The sequence below is a fragment of the Equus asinus genome, chromosome 2, assembly GCF_041296235.1.
Source record: "Equus asinus isolate D_3611 breed Donkey chromosome 2, EquAss-T2T_v2, whole genome shotgun sequence".
Lineage (NCBI taxonomy): Eukaryota > Metazoa > Chordata > Mammalia > Perissodactyla > Equidae > Equus > Equus asinus.
This window is the reverse complement of record NC_091791.1, coordinates 57776594-57800705: the sequence shown is the minus strand read 5'-3', so window position 1 is coordinate 57800705 and position 24112 is coordinate 57776594. Positions and strand designations below refer to the sequence as shown.

Below are 24112 nucleotides of genomic sequence, written 5' to 3'. Positions count from 1 at the left end.
AATGAAATAATGACCTTCTTCAAAACCTTTTGTCCTATCCAAGCAGATAAAGACTGGCTCCCAGGAAACAGGAACTGGTCTGCTATTTATTAAAGAAGAATCTTTATTTACAACAAACTCTTGATAATTAAACAAGAGTACTGCTGAAGCAATGCTGAATGCCCGGGAAAACAATCAGCTTGTGGATCTCAGCTTTTACCTCTGGGCTTCAGTTTTCCTGAGGTGATCTTTATCTGCAGACTGCTGGAGATCCCAGGCAACCAAGAGCTAAACACGACCAAGCCATAAAACAGAAACACAGTAACTGTGGAGCTGAAGGCTTAGCTGTACAATGGTAGAATTCTCATTTCATTCCAAATTGTAATTCTTCTAGTGATGTTTGGTTGGCTGGTTCTCTTCTGGAAACAGTAGCTCAAAGGTTAAACATTCACCTCCTGGAAACTTTTCCAACAGCCAGGTGAATGACTCCCAACTTTGCAAAGCTGGTAAAAACCCTGGGATAAATAACAGATGGACTTGGGAAATGGCCTAAGTGTGGCCCAAGGCTAGTGTACTTTATGCCTTAATAGGAACAATGGTTCGAAGTAGGTTCTAATTAAATATTTATGTCATAGCCAGAGACAGCAAGCAGGCTTTGTGTGGCCAGGGACTGCCTTTCAACGGATCTATTTAAGAAAGAAACTGAATGGACATTAAATATTTATTCTTTATATGTTACAAGTAGATTCTACTCTTTCTCTGCCTGAAGGAAGACAAAAAAGGCTAGAGATAACCAGTGAGCTGCATTTGGAAATACAATCTTTTTCTTTTTTTAAAGATTTTTAAATTTTTTTCTCCCCAAAGCCTCCCGGTACATAGTTGTGTATTTTTAGTTGTGGGTCCCTCCAGTTGTGGCATGTGGGATGCTGCCTCAGCGTGGCCTGATGAACAGCACCACGTCCACGCCCAGGACTCGAATCAGCGAAACCCCAGGCCGCCAAAGCGAAGCGGGCAAACCAAACCCCTCGACCACGGGGCCAGCCCCTGGAAATACAATCTTATAAACAGACTGGGACGCCAGGTTCAACCAGGAAGTAGATCTGAGGTTTTACTGATGTGAAATATTAAACCCTTTACATTTCTCTGGGGACCAGGAAGGAATAACTTTTGATTTTTTTTTGGTTGCATTTTCTCACATTTGGAATGGAGAAAATAACATGACCAATTTTTTGCTGAAGCATCGACTACTAACTGCTATATCAATGTTCCAAACTCTTACAATGACCCTTGCAAAGGAGGATTTGCCATAGCAAACTAATCCCAAAACGAATTTATGTTTTCGGTTTATCTTGAATCTGAAAATTTAGAATGATCAGGAACCAGAGCATGCAAATTTCTCATGTTTTGTCTCTTTAGATGTGAGAAAGTTTTGAACTTTAAGATTGGTGGTGTAATAACATCTATTAATAGCTTCCTGTAGATCACATTTAAAGTTGTTCCCTTTGGGCCGGCCTGGTGGCAGAGCAGTTAAGTTCACACATTCCGCTTCTCGGCAGCCCAGGGTTCGCTGGTTCGGATCCCGGGTGTGGACATGGCGCCGCTTGGCAAAAGCCATGCTGTGGTAGGTGTCCCAAATATAAAGTAGAGGAAGATGGGCATGGATGTTAGCTCAGGGCCAGTCTTCCTCAGCAAAAAGAGGAGGATTGGCAGTAGTTAGCTCAGGGCTAATCTTCCTCAAAAATAAATAAATAAATAAATAAAATAAAGTCGTTTGCTTTATGAAGTTTCATTTGCCTGAACTGCTGGAGCAACAACACAATATCAATTACTGCTGGACCACAAGCTTATGTAAACAAAGGTGAAATCTGCACCTGATTTAGTAGCTCAGAGAATTTTTAGGGCAAAGGCCATGAAAATACAAATAAACATTAATTTTAAAAAGTGTCTGGTAAAAGCTCAATTCTGAAGTTAAATTAATCCTCCAAATTTGAGAACCTAGAACAAACTCCATACAAAGAGGTGCCCTCTTAACCACATGTTAACAATAATGCAACTGCAGTAGTGCAATAAAAGAGAAAAATTTAAAGTGATTATATGGCACTCTTTGATGTTAGGTCCAGGGCACATGGGTTCTAAAACTGGTGAACTGGAAAGCCATCTGCTCTCAAGACACTGTTTAACACAATGCCAAGAGCCAAATATTTAAAAGGTGATTGAGATAGCTAAACCTAGAGTTCAAAATATTTTTAAAGTTGAAATACCTTAGTAAAGAACAGATGTTCTAAAATACCCACTGGGGGCGGGGGGAATCCAATGAGAGAGAAGCCAGAAATTACAGTTAACCCAGCAATGCCCACAATAACATTTCTGTTACCATTAGAAGGAAGTTCTTCTAACAGGTTCATGCACTTTGCGTGAACAAAATCTCTTAACACCAATTCACCACAGCTTAGGATCTCCTAGAGAAAAGACAAGGTTTTGCTTACTGGTTTTGAGCTTATCTATAAGCAAGGGTACTGCTGGGGCGATGCTGAATGCCCGGCTTTTGGATCTCAGCTTTTACCTCTGGCCTTCAGTTTCCTAAGGTGATCTTTATCTGCAGACTGCTGGAGGTCCCAGGCAACCAAGAGCTAAACACGACCAAGTTCTAGAACAGAAAAATTAACTGCAGAGCTGAAGGCTCGGCTTAGAATGGCAGCATTCTTACTTTATTCCAAATCCAGATTTACTCTGGATTTGATTTCACTCAATTTGAAATTAGGCTGGCTCATACTTTAATAAAACAGATTAAATATATTAAAATGCTTAGATATTTTTGATGAGCAAGTATCCATAAAACCACCTGAGGTTAAGGCCACATTTCAGCCCTGCCTAGCTCTATCAGGTATCTTTAACTATAGATTTAGGCTCACCAGATTGAGCTAATCCAAACTGCCTGACATGTTAGGATGGGTGCATCACACCAATGGATAGGATTTATTACTTACATTGTCCTAAATGCGGTGTCAACCCAAATGCCACCACACTTACCAAGCTCTAGTCTTCAAAGTCTGCATGGATGAGCCAGGACCTTTGCTCCTGGCCTCTGCTTCAATTGTTAGCTGAACTTGGGGCCCCAGCTCTGAATCTTGCCTCTGTGGTTGGGTTCCTGACAGTCTGTAAAATCCTCTCTTCTTTAGGGGCTGGACTCTGTCTCTGTGGCATCACTGGCTGACATCTAATTCAAATTGATCCATTCCCCTGGAACTGAGATTATTATCTGCCTGATTTTCAGTAATATTGATACTGTCTAGAGGACTACTGTCTCCTCACCCCCTTTACTTTCTCCACCCACCAGATTAAACTTTTGGACAGGGAAGTCAGTCCGTACACAGGAATCTGGACTATTAGCCAGCCCTGGGTGGGACCTGGGGGAGCAGCAGTTGGATGAATCCCACATATCATCAGTCCCACTGATTAACAACATAGTCTAGTTCTTTTTTTTTTTTGCTGAGGAAGATTTGCCTTGAGCAAACATCCGTTGCCAATCTTCCTTTATTTTGTACGTGGGTTGCTGCTATAGCATGGGCACCACTGAGCAGTTGTAGGTAGGTCTGTGCCCAGGACCCAAACCTGGGCCATCAAAGCAGAGTACACTGAACTTAACCACGAGGCCATGGGGCAGGCCCCCATACTCTAGTTCTCTTTTTCTTTTTTTTTTTTTTTTTGGTGAGGAAGATTGGCTCTGAGCTGACATCTGTTGCCAATCTTCCTCTTTTTCCACTTAAGGAAGATTGTCACTGAACTAACATCTGTGCCAACATTCCTCAATCTTCATCTATTCTGCACATGGGATGCTGCCACAGCATGGCTTGAAGAGCAGTGTGTAGGTCCATGCCTGGGATCCAAACACACAAACCCCGGGCTGCCAAGCAGAGCACACAAAATTAACCACTACCCCACTGAATCAGCACCATGTGGCAATCTTCCTCTATTTTTGTATGTCGGACACTGCCACAGCATGGCTTGATGAGCCGTGTGTAGGTCCACGCCTGGGATCCAAAACCGCAAACCCCAGGCTGCCGAAGTGGAGTGCACAAACTTAACCACTACATCACCAGGCCGGCCCCCTATACTCTAGTTCTTTAAACACTCAATGGAGCAACGTTTTAGGAACTTATCTAATTTAGGCGAATTAAAGTCTCTCTCACCGTTTGCCTTGCCCATTCAAAGCAATTTATCTCTGAGGACCTAACTAGTCACAGAAGCTCTCCTTCTGCCTCAAGGAGAGAGTGCAGCCTTTTCAGTTATGGCTTCAGAGGATGCAGTCACTGCCTCGAAGATTAGCCCCTTTAAAATTCAGACAGATGACTAAGCCCTGGCTAGAGACATACAGAGAACCTGGAATTAAAAGCCTTTACTCACACCCCATGTCTCCTCAAGAGATCCTCCCTCATCGCTTCTAGGATCTTCCTACTCCTTGCCTTGCCATTTTGGGGACCTCTCCATGGTCAAAAAGACTTTGTTGCCTATTGTTTACGTCTCCCCCTGCTGACCATCTCAGTTCTTTAATTTTTCCCTCTCAGCCCAGCCACCTACTCCAGGGTCCTTGCCCAAGCCAGCTGATAGGCCCCTCACCCAACCAAGCACTTAACCAGCTTCACAAACTATTATGTCTGAGCATCCTACTTGTCACCCACCCAAAAGACTGTGGGGACCACACACACACACACTCCACATTAGTTACATTATGTTCAGAATTTGACACCTCACAAAGGAATTATATAGTCATATCAGCTTGAGAGTGAGAAGTGGAAAAAAAACCCAACAAAAGCAAACTACCAAGAAATGATGATTGATTCTTCCCAGTTTATTTAATTCAGTTGCTTAAGCAGTTGTGACTCTTCCCATAAACTATTTCAAAGCTTTTCAAAGTGACTACCCTGCAGGTTCCTCGACTTGCAGTCATTCTTTTGACAAATATTTCAGTGTCAACTGCAGGTCATCCAATGTAGAAATATATACTCCTACAGAAAAAGCCCAAATTGCTCAGGGGTACTATCTCCAAGACAACTGCAACTTTTTCTTAGAGGTTTTTAAATTACATAATAAGTAGGGAAACCTGCTCTCTGTGTATACCTTACGTTAGAAATGCAAATTCTCGGGCCCTACCTCGGACCTCCTCAATCAGAAATTCTGGGGCTGGGGCCCAGTAATCTGTGTTTAACAAGGCTCCCACGTGATTCTGAGGCATCCTAGTTGGAGAACCACTGCCTTAGTGCAGGCATAATGATCATATTCAGACTCCGTCATTAATGGGGCTGAAATAAGGAGCTGACTCAGTGACTTAATTAGTACCGTACCTATCTGACAACTAAGTATGTAATTTATGCTCAAAAGTACTTTGATACTTAATCTCCATGTATGTATAAGCCTAGGCTTTTAAACTAGTGGAACAAAAGCAGGTCAATATTATCCATAAGACGGATAATAAATAGACAATAATCAGTTTGCCTTAGACGGGTTTATACCCTATAGGACCCTATAGGTCCTGGTTTATACCTAGTGTCTTGATAGAATTATTCTTGGCACGCTCCTCTTCTCTCAAAAAGTCCCCAGTTTAGATAATAAATTATGGTCTAAAATATCACCTACTCTATAAATAAAACATAAAATAAGGCAGTGAAACATGTTAATGATTCCTGAAAAATTCTCATCATTAAGCTCATTTAACAATTTATAAAGATATTCTTAAATATTTTTAATTAACTTCAAAATAATCTGAATACAAAATTATGGTGGAACAGCTGTCTTCCCTGAGACCCACAGACATGGCAATCACATTGCAGTTGGGTCAGGAAATGCACTGCGTGCTACCTGTCCTGTAGAGTCTTACAGCGTCTCTACCGACTGCGCTCACTTCAATCTTCTGCCTAAAATCAATACACGCTTTCTGTGCCTACTTCGACTTCACATCAGTAGGAGCAAACCTACATGGCTTCTGACAAGAAAAGCACCTCAGGTTACCTCAGACCCACACTAAGATTCAACACTATCTCAAAGTTAACTTGTGGACTTGGAAGCAGGGAAGGAGCGTCCCTTCTCTATGATGTGTATGACTGTCAGAGTGCTCTGAAAGCCCTTTAGCATCATGTCAAACTCTCAATAAAATCTACAGTCCCCACTGGAGGATTTTTGATCTACAAAGATGAATTTTTGATCTAGATGAATTCTAGTCAGTATTTAGAGATCTAAGTAGCTAAGGAAATTCAACCTCTCAAGAGTCAGTTATTACCTGCATCAGAGACAACTCACAAAGATTGGCCGGGACCCAGGCAACCACTGAAAATAGCATTCCTTTCCTGCTGGAATTGTCAACAACTCTATCTAGGTACCTAAAGAGAATATCTTTACTGTTAGCTATATACAAGTGGCATTATCTGTTTTCACCAAATGCTTTAATTAGTTTCGTGGACATGAATAACCAGAGATAGATTACCTAATACATTTACGATAAATTCTATCCATATTCTAACAAGTATAATCAATGTTTAACATATTCCAAATTCCTTTCTTTAGCAGAAAATGAGAAGTTTCCAAACTTTTTTTTTTGCTTTCTACATAAATATTGTTTTTCTTACCAGAAAGAAGTGACTACCTCTGTATTAAGGCATAACACAATTATGATGTCACTGTGGCAGAAATCCCTGCTGTTCGTCCCCTTGATCTCAGCTAAGACTCTGTGGCCCACAAGACTAAGGCACTTGAGATTTTTCCCTCAACTGAAGCATAGGGAAGGTGCTGAGACTCTTGGGATTGTCAGGGTCTTTGGTCCTGTGTCCAAGTTCATGTCTCTGCTGGTGCTGAAGATGAACATTAAGATGTAACAAAAATGTAAAAGCATCTTCAAGTTATCTTCCCTCCCGAGTCCACTTTGGCAAAAGTCCCCAAAGCTTGGCCTCTTAGCAAAGGTACAACTCAATATCCTGGTCACTCTTAGGATTTAAAGAGAGAATGGCCCAGGGGTACACAACTGATGAAAGGTTCTGTGCCAATCATGCACTTATGCAGGCGACCGGTGCAGTTATAAGGTAACACAGGCAGTGCTGTGAGCCCTCAGGGTGCCCAGAGAGGGCAGATGAAAGGGGCATCAGCTAATCTGTCCTACCTAGTCCAGCCCATCCAGTTCAGGCTCTTTACAGGTTTGTTTTGCTTTCCACAGCATTACTATTGACAACTGAATTACTTAGGTTTCACTCTGCTAAAACACATGAAAGGTGAGGTGCAAAAGAGCCCTGGGCTTAGCTTCTCTTAGTTTTGCCAGTATGGTTTTGGAATTCCTTGGGACACAATTTGTTTAAATTCTTAATATAAGTTAAGGTCAACTATATAAAAATATTCTATAAACCTATAAAACTTGGTATCATCCAAAACCAGATGTTATTTGACCCCAAAATCACACCTGAGATTTTTCAAATCTATTAAGTGATTTGAATGTCAGTGAACGGTTAATTCTGACTCTCTGCTGAGCTTTTTCACCTTGATCATTTCAACACTCTTGCTTATAGAATGTATTCCAAATATTCTGAAATATCCTGTAACATTAACTTTTTAGATTGCATTCAAAATTTTTATTTAATGGTTTTGCCTTGCTGAATGTTTTCAGAGGATTAAGGCCTGATCTTTGTTTCTCCAAAATATAGCTTCATATATTATTTACTATGATTCTGAAATTAAATTTTATCAACAACAATGAAAGTGCTGGGCTTATTTGTACCAAGTAGTCCCAGTGTCCCTTGTGATGGTTCATTATCAATTTCACCAACAGAAATAAAAGCAGGAAGTTCTCCCTTCTACTAGGACAACTAATACCAAAGAACCAGCATTCTTTTGCCACTTCAGAGGATAAGTCTTGCATGTTACAATAGGATTAAGATTCTTATTTTCTTCATTAGTAAAATTATCCATTCATTCAAGCTACAAGACTTTATGATTAAGGTTTTATGATTGTTAGGGTTAAAAAGTGAGAGCACCTCAACATTCTTAAAGGGGCAGACAAACTTAAGAAAGTTGGAGAAGAATCCTACAGTCTCTGAAAAAGCACTGATTCATAAGCCAGTATTACTCACCTGTAATTCTAAGTAGTTATGTAATAGGTTGTGGTTAGGGATCAGACTAGGAAAAATATTAGAAAGTATGTGTTGAATATTACTGAAAATTTTGAGGAGTGAAAAGTGTACATATGCAAAGTCTAAGTGTTACTGTAATTCTCTTAAAAAAGGATTTTTTGTACTGTTACTTTTTTTTTAGGTATGCTTTTTGTTTTTTTGGTGGGGAAGATTGGTCCTGAGCTAACATCTGTTGCCAATCTTCCTCTTTGTTTTTTTCCTTCCTCAAAGCTTCAGTACATAGTCGTATATCCTATTTGTAGGTCATTCTAGTTCTATGTGAGATGCTGCCACAACATGGCTTGATGAGAGGCGTGTAGTAGGTCTGGACCCAGGATCCAAACCAGCGAACCATGGGCCAGTGAAGCTGAGCGTGCAAATTTAACCACTAAGCCAACAGCGTCAGTCCCCTATTGTTATATTTTTGAAGACTAATTTTCTAGGACTTAGGCAAACTTCAGAAAGAAATACTAAATTCTTAAAATTTCAGTTGTCCAATGACTGAACCAAGCATTAAAAATGCAAATACAGGCATCTAGAACATAAAAAGGATGGGAAAATAAAATTAAATGTTATCATAGACCTACTTTGTTATCTGATTAAATATTTTAGCTTGGTCAATGTCAGATGAGAGAATACAAGAATAGACTGCATTTTTATTTCTGAATAAATATCCAAAACAGTTTAGAAAGGCAAAACAGGTTCTCTTTCCCTCATTTTCTCTAACACCAACTTTTCTATATGTGACCTGCTTTTTTAAGCTCAATCATCTCACTTTCCACTTTCAGTGAAATTTTGTAAGAATTTTACCCCTAAGTAATAATAAAATGGAAAGATGTATACTTTTTCTCCATTCTCCCAATATTATTGTTTTAAATATCTCTGAGAAAAGTCTAAAAGGTAGACTTTATAAGGATTTTTCTCATTTAAAAATATACTCTATTAAAGAACTATATTCTTTACTGTCTTTCATTTAAAAGTTTCTCTCCAAGATTTTCCCTTGAGAAAAAATTCTTTCCAACTACCCTATTACATCTTACCTTGAAGGAGACACATTCATACAATAACTGTATAATTACGGATGAATCAGGAATTTGACTTCAGGGAAGTTCAACAAACCATAAGACCAAAAACAGCAACTTAAGACAAAAATTGGTTTGAAAGAATTTCCTGTATTTTAATCTATTTCTTAGTAAAAGCCATGTGGATTCCATTTAGCTTAAGATATGTGTAATGTGGCACTTACATTCTCATGTTCACCTATTTGGAACACCTAGGCATTATTTTGGCAAAATGAAATAAAATAACCCTAATATAGCATAGATTTCTGTGACAGTGAAATGTTCCAGGAAGGGTTATTTAAATACAGAACACTAATCATCTGCTCAAGATGCTCTTCAGTTTTCACCAGTGTTATCTGAAGGACATGTCATTTAACCCTATATTCCTTTAGACTCGAGTTTCTCACCCTGGGCACTACTGACATTTGGGGCTGGATAATTCTTTGTTGTGGGGGGCGGTTATATGCAACATAGGATGTTTAAAAAAATCCTTAGCCTTTACCAACTAGACACAAGTAGCACTCACCCAGATGCGACAAGTAGAAATGTCTCCAGACATTGCTAACTGTCTTGTGGGGGCAAATTCACCCCTGTTGAGAACCACAGCTTTAAGAGTATACCACATTGCCTACTTTTTTCATTCAACAGTTAATCAACTCTTATGTATCCACTAAAATTCTGAAGGAAGTACACAGACTAAGAAAAAAATTATTTTTAATTCAAGAAGGCTTAACTTAAGGCAACATACTGACATCTACTGGCTTGGTACTTAACTGTACATTTGACATATACTGCATTTTTTAAAAACTCCTCAAAATTAAAAGTAATGTAGCTGCTATTCTGGGAAAGTTGAACAATTAATCAGTTGAATAGTAACATTAACATCAGAATTATTAGTTTTATGTAAAGCCTCACGTATACAGTAACAATGCTAATTGTCTATTTCTTAGTTTTTGATGTATTGTCTTTTGGATGAATTGAATTTTTAATGAATGCTTTCAGAGACTGATAATTAGAGGTTTTTTTTTTTTATGGTGAGTAAAAAAATGGTTCAAAAACTTGCAAAAATTAAGCAGCATGCTATTTTATGATTTATAATGAAATTTTAAAAGACTAAAAAAAATTTTTAAACCTAAAAATGATAATTCTATAAATAAAATTACAATTTTCTAGATATTTTAATAAAAGACATTTGGTAATTAAATACTACTGTCAATTAAGTTGATGAACTTTATTGGGGTTAAAACTATAACAAAGTTCATCCTAAAACATTTTGCAATGCAAAATTACTTCACTCAAGGAGTGTTTAATAATTTGAATGCCAGGAATTACAAGCAATTTTCAAAAGCAGAGACTCTCACATTCGTAAAACTTTATACATCATTTGAACTAACAGATATTTATACTACTAAAATCAAACATGCATCACTTTCAAACATTCTTCTATCATGATTTTATATATTACATTATTTAACACCATTCCTCATCACTACACGTATTTTATCATACACTTGTACCAATCTCCTTGGATTTCTGATCTTTGTCTTCATTCTTCACATTATCCTATAAAACAACAGACAAGGAAAAACTATAGTTTATTAGATTCTCTTAAATGTAACTTTAAAAATAATAAACACTGCTAAACAGAAATACTACAGATAGCCCATTTTACCATCTGTGGAAAACTGACCCTGGGGGCAATTATGAAAGAAATCCATCTCTCAGTTCTATGCAGAATGGCTTAGAGTATTTGAGAAAGCCATATGAGTTCTGAGAAATTAGAATAACAGTAGTTATTCCTTGCACTGTAGATTTTTTTCTTCTGTGAGTGAGACCCAGGATGTGGAAGATCTCTCAATTACTGAAGTTAGTTTATAATGGCATTGAGTTACTAAATTTTTCTTTAGTGACAAAGAATCCTAATAAATTAATTATGATAGTGTCAAAGTTTCTCGACTCTGCCCACAATAAATGGGTATGAAAAGAAAGTGAAAGGTTTTATCTTCCTCAAGTTCAAACTCACTCTCTGGTTCTGAAAGAAATACAAAATTTGCTTTAAGAATTCTGTACATACAAACCATGTTGACATCCCAACAAAGTTCTAGGGAAATACAATCCTGTGGGAATTGCTTTTGACTAATCTGATGAAGAACAGAATGCCACCATCATTTGCTCCTAGAAAAACCACTACGAGCTTAATAACGTTAAAATTGCCATAAAGATATAAAAATTGAAATAAACTATGACAATGTTGAAAGTACAAAACTGCTAACCTTCTTGAGAACAGTGTGGATTTCATCCATTACTGTGGATAAGTTTCTGATTGTCTTATTCAGTTGGTTTTCAAATTGCAAATTCATGTTTTCTGAAATCTTTAAGTTCTCTTGTAACTGACTAAGGTCCTTTTTAACTTCTCTGAGTTCACCAGAAAGGCTTTTGTTGGAATTCTCCAAATTTAATATGGTTTTTTCATCTTCATCTGTTTAAAAGAAAACAGAAAAACTCACCATCTTACCCCTTAAAATATCCAATTTAATTCTGAGGTTAAAAATATTTCCACTAGCAAAATAAAAAGCAGATATAATTCCTTAATGGCCACAAATGTCAATTTCAATAGTTATAAATAACACTGTAATACTCATTTCATTTAAATTAAGTTTTACCTAAGTATTACTTCTAAACCAATGTTTCATTTTCAGACGATTGTACAGACTAGAGAAAGTAGCAGAAACTGGAGAAAACTAAGTGGAACCAGGGGAGGATTAAAAGGATGCAACAGAACAACAAACGAACCTGAGAACATAAAAATCTAAGATTAATTCTTAGAAAGCTAAGCAATTTTATAACTTTTAACAGAAATGGTCAAAATTAAAGTTACATTATTGCCCAGACTAAAATGCAAGGTATGGCTACGCATGTGTGTATAGGTACATACACACGTATGTACACATATATACTCCAATAGGGTGTTAAAAGTACTGACATATCCAATGCTGTTACTTACCTGTTTTTTCTTCTAGTAACTGCAGCTTCTGTTCTACTTCAGCTCTTACTTTTTCACTCTTTTCCAATTTTTGCAAGAGGCTTCCTACATCTACCATTGCACCATTGTACACGATAAGGCCAACATTTTCTTCCACATCCTTCGATTCCTGTTTTACTACTGGTGTTGGAAGTAACAACCTGTTTCCTATAATAAAGAAGATACCATATTTTATTGTTATTTTTTTCCTCTTTAATTAACAATAAAGTTACAAAATGTCACAATCTTAAAATAATATACTCAAACCTAGCATATCTTCCTGCAAGGCTTCAGACTCTTCATGGTTTTCTTCATCTTTTGAGGTATCTGTTAATTTCCGGTAAAAGCAAGATTCACGGAGTACCACTTTATTAAGAAGTTTCTTTACCTGTTATGCAGGCAAGTAAACAAATTCAAAAGATGAAAATAAGTTTTTGATTCTCCTTGAACAACTGTGTCCTAATTTTCACATATGATGGATATCAGTGGCATCTTGTTTTCTCAGGTATCTACTCCCACTCAGTTGGACCACTTATGCTCTCTTAACTGTGTTCTCTATACAACTAAAATCAAAATTATCATTTGAAAAAATGTCTAACATTGATAGAAACACTTAACACATACATTAAAGTATATGCACAAAGATGTTTATTACAGTATAGTTTGTAATTCCAAAAAGTGAAAACCACTCAGCAACTGAGACTATTATGGTACATCTATACCATGGAATACTATGCAGTCATAAAAAAAAAGAAGTGGGTATCTATTTTCATGTTAGAATGCCCATGACACTGTATTGTTAAATGAAAAAAAGCTGTGTATTAATATGTATAGAATGATTTCATGTGTTACTTAAAAAACTGATCATATATGTATACACACACACACACACACGAATTGCTTACGAAAAGATCTAGTAGGTTATATATTAGACCAGAGTAGCACTAGAGGGGAGAGGGGACTTTGAACTTTCTGTTACTTTATACATTTCAGTATTGCTTGACTGTATTACTAAACTAGCCTGTACTGCTCTTACACTTCCAAAAGTCAACAGAGACTAAAAGATAAAGTTACTTAAAAATGCTTTTCACTTTAAATATTCACAAGATAGACTACCTGAGCCCGAGAAAGATGTAGTCCAAGAGTATAAAGTATTTCTTCCAAATCCTTTTCAAGGAGGTAACCACAATGGCTTTGATCAAAATAAACAAATGCCATTAACAGATCTCTGTTAATTGTTATCATCTGAGTCTTTTCTTTTTCCTAAAGAAAATGCAGAAGATAGTATAAAATTTTTACCCTTGAAAAATGAGAAATTGAAACCGTGTCCATATAATAGTGAAATGTTAAAAGACCTTTGCCTCGTCTCAGCAAAAATGAGTTGATCTGGTTTATGTGTATGGGAGAAAATAGTAAGACATACTGGTTATCTGACATAATCACAAATATCAAAACATGAATGGCTGAAGTTAGCTCTGAGTAGTAATATATAGATATACAAGTACCAACAAACTTCATGACCGTGTTATATTTAAGAAATCTGGATTATATAAGAAATGGAAATTAACACATTATAAAAAATACAGTATTTGATAAATACCTTATCTTTAGAGGGCCTCTCCTTGCAGTACTTGTTGACATCTCTTTTGTCATCTCGTTTGTTTATTTCTTCCTCATCTCGATCTATAAAATAAATACAACAGCAAAAACTTCAGCAATACAGATATTTTCAATTATTGTAGAGACTGAAAATACTTTCCTATTACTGGTCAGTTTTCAAAATACACAATAGCAAAGAAGTATTATATGAATAAAAATAGTTTGGATTTTATAAGAAACAATTATAAAGAATAAGAGGAGGAAGCAATTTACAAAGACACTAGAGAGGGAAATAAGTTGACTTTATTGAATCAAATAAAAGGACTTAATTCCATAAATATTTCGAGGACACAGTTCAAATAAATGAATTAATTTTATACATGAAATTGAAGAGTATTAACACCAACTTAAACAAACTGTATTTTCTAAAAGCTAAAAGGAAGAACAGCCAATGTACTAAAATTAAGTGCAAATAGATTATTGCAAAATAAAACTACATACAAGAAACTGAGAGGTTCTAAAGATAACTAAGAACGAATAGTGTTAGTATCCAGATTTGCTAGCACTAACATATGTGTCCCATGATAAAAGATGGTAACTTGGATAAATCTTAAAAAACAAACAAAAAACTAGTACAGTAAGGTAAATCTGCAACTGTGGAACATATGACTTGAAATCTGTACTCTAGGTAAGTAGTCTTAATAAAATTCAAATATCAAAAGGAATACTTGAGCAATTTAGACAAGTCATGACACTTATTTTCTAGATTAGAATAATATCTTTTGTTATCATTAAAAGTTTTTTTGAAAATATAATGCACCTTGTGCAAAATTCAAAATACACAAAGAGCAACTGGCAGAAAGGAAACTTCTTTTCCTTACCTATCCCTAGGCTACCCAGTTCTCCAAGACCTCAGCCATCACCCTCAGGTCAACCATCATTACCAGCCTGTTACAGAACTAATATTAAAGAATTAATCAGCTATGGGTTGAACTGTATCCCCTAAAATTCATATGCTAATGTCTTAAGCCCCAGTATCTCAGAATGTTACCTATTTGGAGAAAGGGTCTATACAGAGGTAATCAAGTTAAAATGAAGTCATTAGGGTAAGCTCTAATCCAATGACTGGTGTCTTGAGAGAAAGGGAAAATTTTGACACAGACATGCACAGATAGAAGATGAGGTGAAGACACAGGGAGAAGATGGCCATTTATAAGCCAAGGAAAGCTGCATGGAACAGATCCTCTCCTCACAGCTCTCAGAAGGAACCAACCCTGCCAACTTCTTGATCTCAGACTTTTAGCCTCTGAGAACTGAAAGACAATAAATTTCTATTGTTTAAGCCACCCAGTCTGAGGTACTTTTTTTTTTTTTTTAGGGAGATTATCCTTGAGCTACCATCTGCTGCCAATCCTCCTCTTTTTGCTGAGGAAGACTGGCCCTGAGCTAACATCTGTGCCCATCTTCCCCTACTTTATATGTGGGATGCCTGCCACAGAGTGGCTTGACAAGCAGTGCATAGGTCCACACCTGGAATCCCAACCAGTGAACCCCGGGCCGTTGAATTGGAAGGTAGGAACTTAACCACTGCACCACCTGGCCAGCCCTGTGGGGTACTTTTTAAGTAGCCCTAGTGAACTATACATCATCCTTTCATGAATTATATGCAAATACTAAAGATCTTTTTTGCAGTTATTTAATGATCCAAAGACAATTTTAAAAGAGAAATTTTGGTTCTAGAAGCTTCTTGGCTCTCTCAAACGGATCTCCATCAAAAAGCTCAGAGTAACAAATGGTTTGTTGGTAAAATACATGAAATATAGTAAACACTAGGAGTTAAATAGTCTTTGAAATACTACAAAGCATATATATTCATAAATATTTCATACTCTATTTCCTCTTTGTACATCCACAACACACATAAGAAGCTAATGTATTCTGTGGTAAAACATGCCGAACTTTGATTAACCCAAGTTTCCCAAATTTATCTGGCTCCAGTATACTTTATTAAGCTTAATACCTATTAATATCTTGGGACACTCTGGGAAACACTGCTTTAGTGTATTTAAGTGTCAACAATATAGTGAAAACTTTAGTAAAGAGAATATGCATGCTAAAACACGCACGAACCTCAAAAACATGCTAAGTGAAAAGAAGCCAGTCACAAAAGATCACATATTGTATGATTCCATCTATATGAACTGTCCAGAATATCTATAGAAATAGAAAGCTGACTAACGGCTGTCCAGGGCTGAAGCAGTTGGAGGGAAATGAGAGACACTGCTAATGAGTACAGGCTTTCTTTTTGAGATAAACAAAAATGTTCTAAAATTGATTGTGGTAATGGTTGTACAACTCTGTGAACACTTAAAAACCAGTGAGTTGTACATTTTTAATTGGGTGAATTGTATAGTATGTGAATCATATCTCAATAAACCTACTAAAGAAAGGAAATAGAGAAATGTTCTAAAACTGGACTGTGATGATAGGTTCACAATTTTATAGTTACTAAGAATTATTAATTCTACACTTAACACAGGTGAGCTTTCTGGTATGTATGGGCACCTCAACAAACTGTTTAAAAAAACCCAGAGAATGTATCCTTGGAATCTAATTATTTTTATTATATATAAAATAGTAGAGTGGCTCAGCCACTATGCAGCTTTATTCTCTTGGGTAAATTAATTTATTGCTAATACCCTCAGTTTCCTCAATTAAATGGAAAATATAACAGCCTCTGAATATAATTGTGAGGATTAAATAATAACATTTTTATCAAGAGTGTACCATATACTACACAAAGGTTGAATCCCTTTTCCTTTCATTTATTCACACTCTATAGACTTGATTCACCTTATTTGGGTATTTAACTTGGAAGACGTCACTTTTAAAACTTTGTCTCTCCTTGAACTTATATTTTTAAAATCCAAGTAATACTTGCTCATCTTAGAATATAAATAAATACCATCATACAAAGATACACTAAATTATGGCAGGTATCATGTGCTTTTATTTCTCCCTCCCAACACACACACCTAATGCACATGAAACCCATTTAATGGAATAAACTGTCTATAAAAACTATTTTGATAATCAACAACTACAGCAAAGTAGCAGGGTATAAAATTAACGTGCATAAATCAGTAGCATTTCTATACACTAACAATAAACTAACAGAAAAAGAACTCAAGAACTCTATCCCATTCACAATCGCAACGAAAAGAATAAAATACCTTGGGATAAACTTAACCAAGGAAGTGAAGGATCTATACAATGAAAACTACAAGACTTTCTTGAAAGAAATAGGCGATGACATAAAGAGATGGAAAAACATTCCTTGCACATGGATTGGAAGAATAAACATAGTTAAAATGTCCATACTACCTAAAGCAATATACAGATTCAATGCTATCCCAATCAGAATCCCAAGAACATTCTTCACAGAAATTGAACAAACAATCCTAAAATTCATATGGGGGAACAAAAGACCACGAATTGCTAAAGCAATCCTGAGCAAGAAAAACAAAGCCGGCGGAATCACAATCCCCGATTTCAAAACATACTACAAAGCTACAGTGATCAAAACAGCATGGTACTGGTACAAAAACAGGTCCACAGATCAATGGAACAGAATTGAAAGCCCAGAGATAAAACCACACATCTATGGACAGCTAATCTTCGACAAAGGAGCAGAGGGCCTACAATGGAGAAAAGAAAGTCTCTTCAACAAATGGTGCTGGGAAAACTGGACAGCCACATGCAAAAGATTGAAAATTGACCATTCTTTTTCACCACACACCAAAATAAACTCAAAATGGATCAAAGACCTAAAGATTAGCCCTGAGACAATAAGTCTTTTGGAAGAGAATATAGGCAGTACACTCTTTGACATCAGTTTCAAAAGAATCTTTTCGGACACTGTAACTCCTCAGTTGAGGGAAACAATAGAAAGAATAAACAAATGGGACTTCATCAGACTAAAGAGCTTCTTCAAGGCAAGGGAAAACAGAATTGAAACAAAAAAACAGCTCACTAATTGGGAAAAAATATTTACAAGCCACTTATCCGACAAAGGGTTAATCTCCATAATATACAAAGAACTCACACTGCTTAACAACAAAAAAACAAACAACCCGATCAAAAAATGGGCAGAGGACATGAACAGACATTTCTCAAAAGAAGATATGAATATGGCCAATAGACACATGAAAAGATGTTCATCATCGCTAATCATCAGGGAAATGCAAATCAAAACTACACTAAGATATCACCTTACCCCCGTTAGATTGCCAAAAACATCCAAAACCAAGAACGACAAATGTTGGAGAGGTTGTGGAGAAAGAGGAACCCTCATACACTGTTGGTGGGAATGCAAACTGGTACAGCCACTATGGAAAACAGTATGGAGATTTCTCAAAAAGTTAAAAATAGAAATACCCTATGACCCAGCCATCCCATTACTGGGTATCTATCCTAAGAACCTGATATCAGATATCTCAAGAGTCCGTTGCACCCCTATGTTCATCGCAGCATTATTTACAACAGCCAAGACGTGGAACCAGCCTACATGCCCAGAAACTGATGATTGGATAAAGAAGATGTGGTATATATACACAATGGAATACTACTCAGCCATAAAAAAAGACGAAATTGGCCCATTCACAACAATGTGGATGGACCTCGAGGGCATTATGTTAAGCGAAATAAGTCAGTCAGAGAAAGACGAACTCTATATGACTCCACTCATAGGTGGAAATTAGTATATTGAGAAGGAGATCTGATCGGTGGTTACCAGGGAAAAGGGGGGGTGGGGGGAGGGTACGGAGGGGGAAGTGGTGTACCCACAACATGACTAACAAAAATGTACAACTGAAATTTCACAAGCTTGTAATCCATCATAACATTAATAAAAAAAAAAAAAAAAACTATTTTGCCATATTTTCCATGTCACTATCCTCCTCCAACATTTTTCAATGGCTGCACAAAATTTAACTGCATGTCTATATCAAAATGCATTTAACTAATTCCCTCTTATTGAATATTAAGATGGATTCTAATATTTTGTTTTATAATAATTATGCAATGAACATCCATGTTATTATAAAGGACATGGTTCTCATTTCCAAACTTCTGTCCAGAAAAAGCACAACAATTTAAACTGATCCCAAGAATGATGAAAATACTCTTCTCTTTACCCTTGTTAAACTGACGTTACCTTTTATTTAAAAACTTAATTTTCATCAATTTGATAGGTAAAAAATAGACTTGTTATTTGCCCCTCTGATTAATAAGATGATGCCACACCATTTTAGACATTAACTGGCACTATATTTTCATTTTTTCAACCATCAATTCTACTTTTCCAATGGAAAAAGAGTGGTCTTCCAGAGACTTGATAGAATAATGAAATACAAAGTAAACTATGAAACAAACATGATAACACAAGCAAGCAGCAATTGGAAACAAGGAAACCAAAAGTCCTGAGATGAGGAGGTGGCCAAGGGTCCGGCCCCATGGCCAAGTGGTTAAGTTCACACGCTCTGCTTCAGCAGCCTGGTGTTTTGCCAGTGCGGACATGGCACCACTCATCAGGCCATGCTGAGGTGGCATCCCACATAGCACAACCAGAAGGACCTACAACTAGAATCTACAACTATGTACTGGGGGGCTTTGGGGAGAAGAGGAAGAAGAAGAAGAAAAAAGACTGGCAACAGATGTTAGCTCAGGTACCAATCTTTAAAAAAAAAAAAAAACCCCAAATATCTATTTAGAACCTATTTGGATATTTAGACTGTTCAAGGAACCTGCAATATACATCAGCAACGGAACTAGAAAAAAATCCCTCTATTTCTTACTAAAGAGCTTATACTCAGGTGGGAGGCAGATAAACAGTAAATAAAATAAGTAAATAGTATAGTAGAGTAAGTTATACATTCTATAAGTAGAGAAGGATAAGGAGGGGATTAGAAATGTGTATTAATGGGGAGGACTGCAATTTTAAACAGGGTAGGGTACAGAGTAGGCCCTAGTGAGAAAATGACAGCTGAACAAAGGCTTCAAGCATGAAGGAGTCAGGAAAGTGGATCTCCAGGTAACAGTGTGCAGGAGAAGGAACTGCCAATGCAAAGGTCCTAACATAGGAGAATACGTTATGGGTTCAAGGAAGCCCAGGTACCTGAGGTGTAATGAGTAAGTGGAAAGAGTAAAAAGAGATGAAATTAGAGACTTGATGACGCAACATCTTATAGGTCACTGTAAACACTTTGGCTTTTTTTCACAGTGAAATGGAGAGCCACTGTAAAAATGTGAATAAATGAAATGACTTAAATTCTTTTTTTTGAGGAAGATTAGCCCAGAGCCAACATCTGCTGCCAATCCTCCTCTTTTTGCTGAGGAAGACTGGCCCTGAGCTAACAACCATGCCCATCTCCCTCTACTTTATATGCGGTATGCCTGCCACAGCATGGCTTGGTAAGCGGTGCATAGGTCCACAACTAGGATCCAAACCAGCAAACCATGGGCTGCTGAAGTGGAATGTGTGAACTTAACCACCCGTGCCACTGGGCCGGCCCCAAAATGACTTGAATTTTACAAAGGTTATTCTGGCAACTATTGAGAAGAGACTTCAGAGAAGGGGGTAAGCAGGGAAACTAGTGGGGAGGGTATTAAGCAATCTAGGCAAGAGACAACATGGCTTGGATTAGGATTACTTCAGTGTAGCTGGTGAGAAATGGTCTGCTCTGAGATATGTTTTGAAGTTGAAGGCAATATTACTTCCTGAAAGATTGGAAATGGGATATGACAAAAACAAGCCTCAAGAATGACTCCTAGGTTTTAGCTTGAATAACTAGAAGGATGGAGTTACCATCACATGAGCTGGAGAACGATGAAGGTGACGGACAATTTTTGTTCTTTTTGGTCAAGAAAGGCAGGAGTTCAGTTTTAGACTTGTTTATTTTGAAATGTCAGATAACTTAAGGGAGATGTTAAGTAGGCAGGTGATAAGGGAGAATAGGAGAAAGGTCTGACTTGAGATACAAATTTGAGAACTGTCAATATATAGACAGTACCTAAAGCCAGGAGAATGGATGAGAACACCACCAAGGGAGTTAAATATTACAAAAGAATAAAGACAACAACTAAGGGATGAGAGCTAGGACATTCTAATAGACAAAATAATGAGAATACTGTTTAGTGATTTAACCAAAGCAGTGATAAAACAATACTGAGAAGACAGGGGAGAGAAAATAGGACTGTAATAGGGATGAATCTTCATTGAGCAAAGCACGTAATCAACATAAATGAAGGAATATTGATACATGCATATTATATCACTGTTATTGATGTTATTAGACCAGATATTAGATGGTATTAATAGATGGTATATGACACTATTGTTCATTTTCTTAGGTGTGATTATGAAAATTGTGGTTAACAGAATGTCTTGTCCTAGGCAAGTTGAAGAATTCCTACATTCAAATAGATCAGAAACACACACATACAAACACACAGACAACACAAATAAGACAAAATATTAACAAATGAATCAATTGTGGGATACAAGGTGTTCAATGCAGTATTCTTTCAACTTCTTTCACGTTTGAATGTTTTCGTCAATGAGAAAAAAAATAAAATGCAGTGGTCGAAAGAAGAAAATGTAGAGGCAAACCAAAAATGCCTTAAGTAATAACAATCTGAGATATGTAAAATTAAAAAATCTCATCTCAGAAAAAGATTTAAAAAAAAATCTACAAGGAGACTGACACTCACTCAGTTGGAGCTGTTCAGGTACTTTATAGTTGGCATCTTTGACTGATCAGGACATGTATTATAAAGTATTTTGAGTATCATTCCTATTGGTAAAAGTTTCTTATTCAAAACTTGTGAGGCCGGCCTGGTGGCATAGTGCTTAAATGGTTAAGCTCCACCTAAATGTTATATGCGCTCCTTTGCATGTATGATAGTCTTTGTAATTTAAAAAAATGCTAAAATTAGTTTTCTAAAGAAGAATATATTCTAAGAAACAATGAGACCATTACACTATTTATGACAAAGTGTAAGTACCATGTTCAGGGAATTTTTTTTCTCAAGTTGAATAAATGTTAATTATATATGGCACATATGATAATCAAAAATAAACATGTCTTGGGGCCAGTCTGGTGGTGTACTGGTTAAGTTCGCGCACTCCGCTTCGGTGGCCCTGGGGTTCAGAGGTTTGGATCCCAGGCACAGACCTACACACCACTCGTCAAGCCATGCTGTGGCACTGTCCCACATACAAAATAGAGCAAGAATGACAGAGATGTTAGTTCAGCAACAATCTTTTTCAAGCAAAAAGAGGTGGATTGGCAACAGATATTAGCTCAGGGCCGATCTTCGTCACCAAAAATAAATAAAAGTAAACATGTCTTAAAATAATCCTGTCATCTAAAAATTACTTAATACAAACAGATTTTCATTGGAGAATATTTTACTCTTTCTATTCTAAAAAATATTAAAATTATAGATTTCAGTGATACAAAGTTGCCAAACAAAAAATGTATTTTTCATCCTAAGGAGAAATAAATCAATTTGAATCATACCATCCTCTTCATCCTCAGCTTCTTCTGCTTCCATTGGATCATATTCATCTTGAATATTATCTTCCTCAGTTTCATCATCATCTTTAGAATCATCTTTTCTTTTATCTTCTTTCTGCAATTTAAAATGTCTTTTAATTAAGCAACACATCTCATCAAACATTAAATGACTAAAATCAAAAAACATTACAGCCACTAAATTTATTTGAAATAGTATCACATTATAAATTTCTTAAAACAATACACTTTACTAAACTACCATTCACAATATATGTAAATCAAATCATCATCTTGTATGCCTTAAACTTAAAAAAAAAGAAAACTAGTTATAGATGTTTATATAGGCTCAATTCAAAGACTTAAATTTCTAATAATACAGTAAAATCTTTCAAATTTGGCCTTTATGCTTCACTCGTCTGATGGAATTCATCATCATTTGTTACACTCTGGAAGACTACCAGAAAACTTCTAAATCAGGCTGCTGGTCATGGAAATATTTACAGACCTTCCTTTCATCTCTATCTTCTTTTTTATCTTTATCATCGCCTGATTTTCTCCGTTTGGGTTTCGGCTCATCAGTTTCATCATCTCTTTCTTCTTTCTTATCTTTTCTCTCATCTTTTTTGCTTTTCTTTTCCTTTTCTTTTTTGTCCTCTTTCTCAGGAAGAGATAATAATGATTTGTATATCCTGACACCAAAATCTCTTTGAAGCATTTCATTGAAAAGTTCTGCAAACAATGAGACCTATAGAAAGATATCAATAGTAACCAGCAAACTTTAATAGAAATATTGAATAAAACCACATCACAGTAATTTATCAAATAATAACTTGCCACATCTAACAATTAATGTGCACTAACAATAGAGTTGTAATAACTGACGTCAATGATGTTGAAGAGCCTCAAAATCCTCAAAGACCCTTCTGAAGATATAAATACTATGTTTAGTATACTTTTGGTCAAATATTATAAAAAATAACCATACTACAGAAAATTTGAAAATAAGCAGGAAACAAGGATTTCTACTACCTTACACAATAATTAATCTTCATGTTAATGTACTTTATTCATTTACTCAACACATTTGTATGAAATGTCTACTATGTACCAGGGACTGTTCTAGGCATTAGGGACACAGCAGTGAAGAAAGCAGAAAAAAGTTCTGAGAGTAATAAGAGAGTATAGTCAGAGAAGGCCTCTTTGATCAGGTGACAGGTGAAAAGTGACCTGAAGGTAGCAAGAGAATGCGCCAGACAGCTATCCAGAAGAGCATTCCAGGCAGGAAAAACCAATTCAAAATTCAGAGTAGGGCGAATGCATTATTACTATGCAGGGATCCATGGATACTGATCTTCAACATACTCACAAACCTGAAATTATAAACTAAATTCTCTATGTAAATATTTCTGAGGATAATTGCTTTCAACAGATTAAGAGGCTAGAACTTCAAAGGGTTGACCAAAGCTCTAAAATATGTTATCTTTAGCATTCTGTTCTGTATATTTGATGAAACACTTTAATCAGACTATTTTCCTGATCATAAAGGATAATACAAATGTATTAAAATTATAATTGATTTTATAATCTATTTTTTATTCATACCCAGTCTTTATATGTTTTAAATAAATCTATTAGTAAAATGACCATTAATATGCTGAAAATTCCACTTTCTCTTAACTATTAAACTAAACAAAATCTCAATTTGTGTAAGCAAATAGCAAAAGG

The 24112-nt window shown here is 36.3% G+C and overlaps 1 protein-coding gene across 7 annotated transcripts in view; it reads right to left on the bottom strand.

Moving 5' to 3' along the window:
* Window positions 1–9278: 9278 nt before the first annotated feature.
* CCAR1 (cell division cycle and apoptosis regulator 1) overlaps window positions 9279–24112 on the bottom strand; it is a 54544-nt gene continuing 39710 nt past the window's right edge. For all 7 annotated transcript variants that reach the window (XM_070488997.1, XM_070489012.1, XM_014862782.3 and 4 more), the window contains 8 exons: window positions 22893–23132; window positions 22391–22502; window positions 13810–13892; window positions 13326–13472; window positions 12477–12597; window positions 12192–12377; window positions 11461–11666; window positions 9279–10750 (listed from right to left, as the gene is read on the bottom strand). In XM_070488997.1, coding sequence (XP_070345098.1) covers window positions 10691–10750; window positions 11461–11666; window positions 12192–12377; window positions 12477–12597; window positions 13326–13472; window positions 13810–13892; window positions 22391–22502; window positions 22893–23132 — 1155 coding nt within the window. In that variant the 3' untranslated portion in view covers window positions 9279–10690. The remainder of the gene's footprint in view (window positions 10751–11460; window positions 11667–12191; window positions 12378–12476; window positions 12598–13325; window positions 13473–13809; window positions 13893–22390; window positions 22503–22892; window positions 23133–24112) is intronic.